The sequence below is a fragment of the Suncus etruscus genome, chromosome X, assembly GCF_024139225.1.
Source record: "Suncus etruscus isolate mSunEtr1 chromosome X, mSunEtr1.pri.cur, whole genome shotgun sequence".
In the NCBI taxonomy this organism is placed as follows: Eukaryota; Metazoa; Chordata; class Mammalia; order Eulipotyphla; family Soricidae; genus Suncus; species Suncus etruscus.
In genome coordinates, this window is record NC_064868.1 from 118,815,856 (window position 1) to 118,826,585 (window position 10,730).

Sequence of the window (10,730 nt, forward strand, 5' to 3'; positions counted from 1 at the left end):
GTACAGAGCCAGGAGTAACCCCTCAGCGCTATAGGGTGTGACCCAAAAACACAAAAAAAAATAAAAATAAAAGGACTGCAGAGAGAGCTCAGGGTGTGGGAAGTATAGCTTATATGTATAAACACAAGGACCTGAATGTAACCCTTAGTACTATCTGGATCCCCCAAGAACTGCCAGCTGAATGACAGGGCTTGAGCACTGACTAGTTGTCCAGTTAGCTGAGTATCACTGGGATTGGTCGCCTTGTCCTTGGAACATTGCCTGGGAGGTCTTTCAACTCACATATATATAACATATCATATATATATACATATATGTACAAATGTTACATTTTCAACTAATATTTATTAAGAACAAGGACTAGAGTACATGCTATGCATTCTTGAATAACAGGTTTTACCTGCTCAGCATTGCATGGTCTTGCAAACACTGTCAGGAGTGACCCTAGAAGACTGAGCTGGGAGTATCTCCCTCAAGTCCAATGGATATGGCCCCAAACAAACAAATGAGACCATCTTACTGAGAGAAAAATTAAAACCAAGTTCTTCAAGTGGTCTCGAGTGACCAATTTATTATTTAGTACCTCAAATATTTGCATTTTATACACCTAATAATACTTTGAAGTGTATATAACTTTTATTAATTGGCAATGCCATGATCCTCATATATTTTTAGTATTGGGGAGGCTACACCCAGCGGTGCTCGGGAGTCACTTCTAGCTCTGGACTCAGAAATCACTCCTGGTAGGCTCGTGGGACCATATAGGCTGCCAGGGATCCAACCCGGGTCAGCAGCATGAAAGGCAAATGCCCTACCTGCTGTGTTCTTGCTCCAGCCCCTATCTTCGTATTTTGGAATTGTTTTTTGCTTGTTTTGTTTTGTTTTTCAATAGTACTCAGGGCTTACTCCCATGGCTGTGTTCAGGGATCACTCCCAGTTGTGTTTGGAAGGGGATCATACAGGATGCTGGAGATCAAACTCAGGTCAGCTGCATGTAAGGCAAGTGTCCTAATACTGTACTATCACTCTGGCTTAAATCTGTTCTTGAATTGCACCCTAAAATTCCATTCAGCCAGAGATATAGATAGCTGCACCGGATGAGTGTATGTTTTGCAGATGGAGGTCCTTATACTGTACATGTGAAGTCCTTGTGCTCAATTCCCAATACCACAGGATTTCCCAGTACTGCTCAGACGAACCCCCGAGCACCTAGCCAGAAGTGGATTCTGAGCACTGCCAAATGGGGCCTACCAACAAAAGAAAATCTATTTGCTTCCCAAATATCAATCCTTTCTCACCTCAGAAAGAATTAAGGGACTCAGGAACTCCCCCAACTAGACTTAAAACCTCAAATAAGAAACCAGAGAGATAACACAGCAAGGAAAGTCGATTGCCTGCATGCAGCAGATGTGGGTTGGATATCTGGTGCCCAATATACTCCCCTCAACACATGCCAGGACTGATCCCGAAGCAGGGAGTCAGAAGTAAGCACTGAGCATAGCTGGGTGTGGCCTTAAAACAAATAAAAAAAAGAAAAGAAAACACCTTGAAAACCCCTTAGTTAGCATCTAGCTAACACCTTGAAAACCCCTGAGCTAGCATCTAGCTTCTTAAAGTTTTGTTGTGACCCCTTGTGGAATCATATAACTTTCTTAAAAGGTATTTTAAGGGTGGGGGGGATTGCTCAAAGGTATAATTCTCTTGTTTTGTATATGGGATTCTCAGTTTCCATTTCAAAACGTGCTCATTTTAGCCATTAATCCAGACACCACCTCTGATTAAAAAGTCAACTCAAATTATTTTATATATTTTTGTTTTGCAGGTTAAAGTTTTTTTTAATAAAGATACTATTTGCAGTCGCGCAGGGGACGCGAAAAATGTTTTCTTTTTCCTAGGGGGTCATGGCAGTACTGTGTGATCCCCTGAATACCACCAAAGTGACCCCTGAGCATCAAGCTGGCAGTCATCGCTAAGTTGTGTTGTGTATGGCCCCCAAACCCAAACAAGAAAATCTTGTTTCACAATTAATTCTTTCATAATTTAGTATGAGTACCTGTTGGGTCTGTTTATTTTACATATTCGGGGTCACATAAAAATTTCAGGCAAAAAAGGATTGGCAAATAAAAACAAAAGAAGCCCTGAGCTACTACCACATCATCTTCTAATTAGGCACTAACAAACAATCCTCAGTGCTCTGTGAAAAATACAGCACTTCACTCAGCTAATCGTCTTGTATCGCTCCCCTTCAATCACAGAAGCTGGCAGATGCGTGAAGGTTTTCGGGAAAGTTAAGGCAATCACAAAAGTCATAAGTGAGTCAGCCATCTGCTTCCCTTCCATCTCCTCCGCCATCACTTCTGTCTCCATTTTGAATTGCAACATCCTCACCTCCAGCACATTCCCTTCTCTGCTGGGTCCCATGGAGCAGTTAGATCCCAGTAAATCATGGCTCTGGAGAAAGAAGGGCTCACCCCACAACTTTCCCACCAAGTGCCTCAAGACTGTGATGGTCAGTCTCTGACTTGCTTCTCACCAGTGGTGGCTTTAAGTCTGCTAGCTCCCTTCTTCTCTGGCTCAGTTTCCCACTTCATGTGCCCAATTCAGCAACTCCAAGAGCCAGTGAAACATTTTTAATCCCACTGCCTTTGCCAAGTGCGCCCTTCTGCCAAGCAGGGTTCCTTACTGACCACAGAAGAGCATTCTCATCCTGAAGCCTGGGTCTCTACTGCTGCAATTCACACACACACACACACACACACACACACACACACACACACACACGGAAGTACTCCTTCACCTACTCCAATTGCATCCATCCTGAAGGTCTAGCAGAACTTTGACCCCTTCTACCATACTCCCAGTCTTCACATTCTCTTGCCTGCACACCTCAAGTATCTACACAGTCCACCACATCATCATGTCTTGCTTCAAACGATCTGGACGTGTTTGTACAGATCCCAGCTGGACCTGCCCTGGGAGATGTTGAGGTCCCTCTACAGACAAAGCCTGGCTTGTTCGCTCTACCTGCCATGAGACTACCGAAGGGCTTTGAGTTTCCTTCTGCCTCTACCTCCTCATCTGTGCATGCCTCATCTGGGGACACTTCACTTGATTGTGTTCTGCAGATATTGTGACTTTTGCAATTTACACACTCGTGGCAACCTGGAGTTGAACAAATCTACCAACACCATTTTTGATTTTTGCTATTTTGGTTTTTCTAACATGCCCGGTTGTGTTCAGTGTTTATTCCTCGGTGCTCAGGTATCAAATTTGGGTTGAATACATGTGAAAGGTAAGCATCTTACCTGATGTATCTCATTGACCTCAGGACCATTTTGTAACTAAGATGCTTATTCAGAGCCTCTGAACTGCCTTTAATTAAGGACTACATAGTGTTGTTTGACTTACAGGGGATGTGTATGAAGGGGGGGCTAGTGAGGTCACACCCAGCAATGATCATGCTCAGGAAAGACCCCTGGTAGTGCTTGGAGAAAGACCCTATGTTGTGCTAGACATGAAAACTACAGTTAGCTATATGCAAAACAAATTGTTCCAACTCTTGTACTATCTCTTCTGACTATGCATTTGTTTTAATTGCACAGAATATATTTTAGTCTAATATAAATATAACTTGTACATTGACCTAGGAAACCAAAAATTTTATATAACTTGCTTTATTGGTGATATTTGCTTCAATCCATTGCCCTGACACTGAACAGGTAGTTAATACACTGATGTAATCCCTGTATAAAATAGGGCTCTGGGTCAGAGAGATTAAAGCACTTGACTAGCATGTGGCTGTGGTCACAACACCGGTTCAAACCCCAGCAGCATATATGGTCCCCAAGCACTGCCAGAGGTGGCCCCGAGCAGGCACAACCCCAAACACAAGCAGGGAAAAAATCATCAAAACCAAAATCAGAGCTTTGTTTCAATCCATGCCCTGGAACTGAACCAACAATAACACCAAGATATGTCTGTACAAAACAAATTAATAGTAGTGTTTATAAGGTAAAGTGTGTATAAAAATTAAATAAAATAGAGGGGGCTGGAATGATAGCACAGGGTTAGGGCATTTGCCTTTCATGCGGCTGACCTGGTACTGACCCAGGTTCCATCTCCAACATCCCATATGGTCGTCCCGTTCCCCAGCATGCCAGGAGTGATTTCTGAGCTTCTGAGCACAGAGCCAGGAGAAACCCCTGACAACTCTGGGTGTGGCCCAGAAACAAACAAAAAACACTAAATTAAATGGTATGTGTCAAAAACTTAAAGGCCTAGGAAATAGCACAAGGCCAAGGGGCTGGAGCATATATGCAAGTGCCCTAAATTGGATTCTCAGAGTTGCTTGATTCCCTATCAACCTCCTTTCAAGCACAGGACTGGAACACTTCACCACCACACACACAAACACAGACACACATACTGTGCACTGCTGGTTATGGCCCCAAACACTGTCACTGTCAATGTAGGATAAACACTGTGACATGACACTCTGTAGTTTAGCAACCTACACAGACAAGGCTCTGATCATCCAGTGCTTCTCAAATAGTGAGGCTCCATAAAGGGGGGTGCGTTTGGCCTCGGCAAAAACTCTGTCATAACAAGCTAAGCCCCGTGTTTATGTCTCTGAATGTCTCTGGAGCTGAGAGTTGCTGTGTCCTGCTTCAAACCCGGCTTCGGAAAGCTATGCATTGCAAAACGTGCTCATTGTAGCCATTAGTCCAGACACCACCTCTGATTAAAAAGTCAACTCAAATTATTTTATATATTTTTGTTTTGCAGGTTACAGTTTTTTTAATAAAGATACTATTTACAGTCGCGCAGGGGACGCGAAAAATGTTTTCTTTTTCCTAGGGGGGCATGACAGAAAATAATTGAGAAGCATTGTGACATAACTTAAACTGAAAAGTCCAATCTCCTCATTTGACAGGTAAGAGAGTTGCCATACACAAGAGGAAAGAAATGCAGAGCCAGATTCCTTCTGTAGGAAAAGGTCAGATCCCAAAGACTCCATTGCCCTTTTTTACCTTCACCACACACCAGTGTATGTCTACCAATATCTCTCTCAGTATTTTTTAGGACCACAGCTGGAGGCTTACTCAGAAATCTGTGCTCAGGAGACCCCACGAGTGCTAAGGATTGAACCCAGGTTGGTAGCATGCAATACAAATTTCCTACTGCCTTTTTCTCTAACTCTCTATTGATATTTCTAAAGGGGGATAAACGTTCTAGGATTCTAAGTAGCCAAGACCATGGTGACAAAAAAGGATTCACTCAGGGTTGTTCTTATTGTCTTTAAGGCACCTTTTGTTTCAGTTGTTTGGGGGACTGAGTGAAGGGTGTGTGCGGGAGAGGGGGCCGTAGTGCCATATGCCAACCAGGAAACTTGGATTGGTGGATGACCCTAGCAGTAGGCCTCTTAAATCTTTTTTCCACTCGGGACTCCTTTGTGTGAAAAATGAAACAGAAACCGTAGCAAGCATTGCCAGAAACATGTCAGATTCATGTGGGCATAGATTTTGAAATGTTTTGCCCGTTGTTCCCTATAGAAGTGTATTGCTGTGTGAATTTCTTCCAACACCCCTCAGACACACACTATGATCAGTTACAGAGTACACAGGTGGCGTTGTGACCCACAGTTTAAGACTCCTTAAGGGTTAGACAAGTCCCTTCTGGGCAGGAGCGATAGTACAGCAGTAGGACGTTTGCCTTGTACGTGGCCAACCTGGGACAAACCCAGGTTTGATCCCTGGCATCCCATATCATTTGAGCCTGCCAGAAGCGATTTCTGAGTGCAGAGCCAGAAGCAACCCCTGAACACCCCCCAGATGTGGCCCAAAATAAAAATAAACAAACATGGAAACAAACAAGACAAGTCCCTTCTCTGGACTTCAGTTTCCCCGCACTCTTCCCCATGAAAGTGAGAGGCACCTTGGATGGGAGGCTGATCCCGTGAGTGCTAAGGTTGGGAGCAAGTCCCCAATAATAAGTTCAATACTTAAGAAATATCTGGTGGTCAACTTCCAAGCTTGCAAAGGTCAAGTCAAATACGACCTTTCCCCACCCCACCCACCCTATTTCCAATAGCAGTCCCTTCCCTGGCTTCCTGATTCTCTAGGGTACTCAGCGACATCTGACATATCTCAGAGGTTACTGCTCTCCCCCACACAAAGATAGAGACTAGCATAAACGTGCCACAGGGAAGGGACCCATCTGCTTTGGGCTCAGTGCTCCATTTTCAACCCGAAAGAAGAGTCTGGCATGAAATACACCCTGACTCCACGGAGAAAGGACATCTAGGTTTCCTGGACATTACAACTTGGGCGTGAAAGCACAGCACAGTGGAGCAAAAGCCCAAGGGAAGTGTTTCGGTCAAGAGGACCCCCAAACATAAAATCTCTCAATGCTACTACCTCCCCCCACCGAAATATTTAGAAGGCCGTGCAGTATGAGAGATATTAGTGAGGAAGCCATGTAACGACCCTAAAGAACTAGATGAAGAGCGGCTCGAGCTCTTTTCAATCTTTGTCCAGGATGGTTTGCAAAGCAAGAGTGATCCCCAAAACATAAAGGTTAACAAAGGGATATATACACATATATGAAACATGCTGCTTCGGGGTTCACGATGCATTTCTTGACGCCTGTGCCTCTGGAGTGACCCTCAAGACTCTTCTCTTCTTCTTTCCTTACTTTCCCTTCTTGCTTGCCCTCCCTCATGTCACTAGCCCAGTTCCACGCAGAGTCCGGGTTCATTTTTGACTCTCTTGGACTTCGGTGGCTCTCGCTCCTAGTCCTGATCACTTGATCTTTGCTGGATTCCCAGACAACACTGGGATCCGAACCCTGCACCCTCCGAGGCTGCCCCTGCCCACGCCAGGATTCCCTAGTTCACCCCAGACAGCGCAAAGGAATGTGGCGCCTAGAAATTGTTCCCTGCCCTGCCGCCTCCCCCGTCGAAAGTCCGGGATCCTGGAAAGTCCCGCAGCTCCCGGATTCCCCGCACCTCGAATCAGCCGAGGAACGCGACAAGGGCTCAACCGAAAGCTGTGGGGACGCGATCGGAGGACAGTGCCCAGAACCCCAACCCAGAGCGGCCGATCCACGACGGCGCCCTGGGCTCGTCTCCCGGCCGCGCCCTCCGCAGCCCTCCAACCTGCAGCAAAGGGGTCGTACTCACTGGGGTGCTCGGCGTCGCCACCCAAGCAGTGGAGCAGCGCCCACAGCCCGAAAAGTTGCACCGGCCGCTCCATGCAGCCCCTCGCCTCGGAGCCTCGCCGGGCTGGAAACTCCGCCAGTCTCCGCCTCCTCCAACTTGGGCCCCACTTCCCGGCTCCACCGCCCTGGAGCTGGGGGCCGGCGCAGACGGGAAAAGCCGTCGAGCCCCGCCCAGCGGCCGCAGGTAACCCCCAACCGGCTGGCGGGCTCGAGTCTACGGGGCGGGGCTCCCCTGTCTCTCTCCCGATCCCCACTTTCCCCGCACCCGCCCCCCAGCACCTGCCCTAGCCGCTGCGGGATCCCCAGCCCCTCCCGACGCCAGGCTCCTCCCAGACTGAACTTCCTTGCCTGGCCCTATCGCCAACTCCTGGTGCAACACCAAAACTGGCTCATTTGCGGGGACTCGACAGTGCCCAGGGCTATGCCCTACTGGGCAGCCGGGGCAAAGTCATCAATGGAAAGAACCTTGGCCTGGATCTGGAACTCCGGCTTCCTTTGAGTTCTTTTTTCCGAAACTCTGACTCCGACTTAGAAATTCCAGCTTTACCTCCCAGGGAAAGCTTGGAAAGGTTTCAAGAGACTCTGCTTGGTGTAAAGATACCTTTGAAAATTAGGTAATATTGGACCTGGCAGACAGCCTCAAGATGAGGAAACTTTTTTTTTCATGCCAGGATTGAACCTGGAATCTCACATTTCAGTGGCATAGCCCGTCCTCCTCCCCCTAAAAAGACATTTTTAATTTAATGAGGGTAAATTCCAAACAATGGAGTTTTGAAAAGCACACACGCGAGGTGAGGCTTCCATATTACTCAAAAGCAACGTATATATCTTGCATGCATGAGACCTGGGTCTGACCTTCAGCACTGCCAAAAATCTGTAGCAACACCAAAAATGCAGAGGAACAGTTTGCTACATATTTCTATTCCATGTAGAGAGAACATAGGGTGACCCTCCCTAAAAGGGCCACATTATTTTTTGTGGGGGCCACACCCAGAAGTCCAGAAATATTTGGGGCTTACTCCTGGATCTGCACTTAGAGATCACTCCTGGTGGATTCTGGGGACAATATAGGGTGCCAAGGATGGAACCCAGGCCAGTCACGCACAAGGCAAGTGCCCACGGTACTATCATTCTAGCCCCAAAGGAGTTACATGGAACTAGAAAAGTGGATGACTGTGAAGGCCAATAAGACTGGAAATAGGGAATAAAGTAAACCTATTTTTGGTGACTGTTGTAACAAATTCTTGTACTTTTACTAGCTTAAAGTGACAAAGGTTTTATTATATTACATTTCTGGAGATCATAAGTCTCAGTGACCTAAAATTAGGAAATAGACAGCCCCTAAAGGTTGTTATACACAATAGTTTCCTTGCTTCTTCTAGCTAGCTCCTAGGGTCTTCTTATATCCCTTGGCTTGTGGCTGCACCACTTAGATCTCTCCTTCCATTTTCATACAACCTCCTGTGACTTTGCCTCTTCATGCCTTCCTTTTTAACTTAGAAAGACCCTTTGTTAGGATCTTTTTAACTTATTTTAAGACCCTTTATTAGGGTCTTTTTAACTTAGAAAGACCCTTTTATTAGGCTTAAATTGGACCTAATAAGTAAACCCTGATAATCTCACCAGCTCAACATTTTTATTTAATTATCTCTGGAAAATCACATTTTTGTTGATTGATTCACAGGGATTTTTCCTGACTGAAAGCTTATTGAAGGTTCTCCAGCAATGCTCAGAAAACCATGAGGTACTAAGATTAAAGGTTTCTCTCATGCAAAGCCTGCTCATTAATACTTTGGTCCTCTTGAAGTGCCCATTAACCAAATAAAGTCACATACATCAGAAATCTAGGAATAAGGCATTATTGGAAGAAGGCAAGAGTGGGTCACCCCTCAAAATCTGTCTTTGGATGATGGAAAATGAGACCTAGTCACTGAATTATAGATTTTTAAGTGTATTTTGGTCCAATTTGCTACACAATTGAAATCAGATAAAAATAGAGCAATTAGCATATTGAGTATACCCCTTTTCTAGAGCCTACTCCAAGTGCACGGGGTGTTTAATTATTATTGGAACAAAGACTCTACCTTTGGAAATAAGGTCTTTATATTTGATAAATATTTTTTGTCTTTCCAGGAACTGTAGAAGACACTCATTAAAAGCAGGCTCTGGGGACAGGGAGACAGCTCAACTGATAGAGCACATATCTAGCTCGTTTATGACCTAATTTCCAACCACGCATGACATCATCCCCACCACTAACAGCAGAGTACTCCCTGGTGGACCTCCCAGAACCTACGTCCATCAGCCCATACTTCTGTGCAGGAATCATCCGGAATTGCTCCAGTTAGCTGTCTTTTACTTTTGACCTGTTTTTCTTTTGCAATGCAGAAACTCACTCTTTGATTTGATGGAGTTCAATTGGTTGGGTTTTTTTAATTGTTGTTCTAATGTTTTTACCAGTGATATTGTTTCATTGGAGACCCTTTTGAGGTCCAAATCTTAAAGAGTTTTGCCTATATAGTTTCCAAACAGATCTCAAAATCTTTGATCCACTTTGAATTGACTTTTATGTATTATGTAAGAGAGGGATCCAGCTTCAATTTTTTGTTTTGTTTGTTTTGTTTTGTTTTGTTTTGGGGGGTGATACTTAGTGTTCAGGCATTATTCCTGCTCTGTACTCAGAAATCACTCCTGGCAGGCTTGGGAGATCATATAGAATGTAGTGGATGGAACCTCGGTTGTCAACATGTGAGGCAAACGTCCTACCGACTGTGCTATCATGCCTGTCCCCAGCTTTAATTTTTAACATGGTTACCCAGTTTTCCCAGTGCTATTTGTTGAAGATGCTATCTTCACTCCATTTCATGTTCTCATCTCCTTTGTCAAAAATTCACTTTTGGGGGCTGGAGTAATAGTAACCACTGAGAACCGCTGGGTGTGGCTCAAAAAAATTCACTTTTCGTAGATATGGAGACTTGTTAGGTATTAAATTTTGATCAGAAAAATCTATCTTTAGTCCATAGTGGGTTTTTTGTTTGTTTGTTTGTTTGTTTGTTTTGGTGTTTGGGTCACACCCAGCAGCGCTCAGGCCTTACTCCTGGCTCTACGCTCAGAAATCGCTCCTGGAAGGCGAGGGGGACCATATGGAATGCTGGAATTCGATCCACCATCCTTCTGCATGCAAGGCAAATGCCTTACCTCTATGCTATTTCTCTGGTCCCATAGTCCATAGTGTTTTGATCACAATACCTTTATAGTAGCATTCCAAGTTAGGTAATAAGATATCTCCCAGTTTCCTATTTTGGGAACTCTGGTAGAAGAAAGTTAATACTTGTGGTAGGATTAGTGACAGAACTTTAAAACTCAATTATCAATAACATTTTAAATCACAGTTTCCTCATAAAATATATTTTAATAAACAGAAAATCAGGTCCTGCTAATGAATGATGAATTTTTTCTATTTGAGGGCTGGGACAACAACTTGCGGGATGCAAAGAAATATCTTATGGTAA

At 44.7% G+C, this 10,730-nt stretch overlaps 1 protein-coding gene across 1 annotated transcript in view; it reads right to left on the minus strand.

Moving 5' to 3' along the window:
* IL13RA1 (interleukin 13 receptor subunit alpha 1) overlaps positions 1 to 7,353 on the minus strand; it is a 100,306-nt gene extending 92,953 nt beyond the window's left edge. The window contains exon 1 of the mRNA XM_049767657.1: positions 7,181 to 7,353. Coding sequence (XP_049623614.1) covers positions 7,181 to 7,253 — 73 coding nt within the window. The 5' untranslated portion in view covers positions 7,254 to 7,353. The remainder of the gene's footprint in view (positions 1 to 7,180) is intronic.
* Positions 7,354 to 10,730: the final 3,377 nt, after the last annotated feature.